The following is a 322-nucleotide window of genomic DNA, read 5'->3' on the forward strand; positions in this document are numbered from 1 at the left end:
GAGGCCCCGCCGGAGCCCAAGGAAGCTCCGCTGGTCCCCCGGGGGGGGACTGGGAACAAGCCCCCCGCGCCCGGGCCAGCCCCCGAGGAGACGGAGAGCGAGAACCTGAAGCCCATCGTGATCGATGGCAGCAATGTGGCCATGAGGTGCGTGGGGGTTTCGGCCTCTCGGGGCTGCTGGTGTGGTGCTGGCTCTCTGGGACCTCTCGTTACCAGGCATGCCAAGTTCTGGGAGCTCGGAGTCTGACAAACGGTGGGTTTCTCAGCGAAAACAGCTGCTGCTGGTGGCTCTGGTAGTGGCTGGGGATATTTTTCACGGGACC

General features: G+C 65.2%; 1 protein-coding gene across 1 annotated transcript in view; it reads left to right on the forward strand.

Moving 5' to 3' along the window:
* Nucleotides 1-6: 6 nt before the first annotated feature.
* ZC3H12A (zinc finger CCCH-type containing 12A) overlaps nucleotides 7-322 on the forward strand; it is a gene marked incomplete at both ends in the record, with an annotated part of 6,179 nt that continues 5,863 nt past the window's right edge. The window contains one exon of the mRNA XM_010083873.1: nucleotides 7-146. Coding sequence (XP_010082175.1) covers nucleotides 7-146 — 140 coding nt within the window. The remainder of the gene's footprint in view (nucleotides 147-322) is intronic.

Source organism: Pterocles gutturalis, unplaced genomic scaffold (assembly GCF_000699245.1).
Source record: "Pterocles gutturalis isolate BGI_N339 unplaced genomic scaffold, ASM69924v1 scaffold13980, whole genome shotgun sequence".
Classification (NCBI taxonomy): Eukaryota; Metazoa; Chordata; class Aves; order Pterocliformes; family Pteroclidae; genus Pterocles; species Pterocles gutturalis.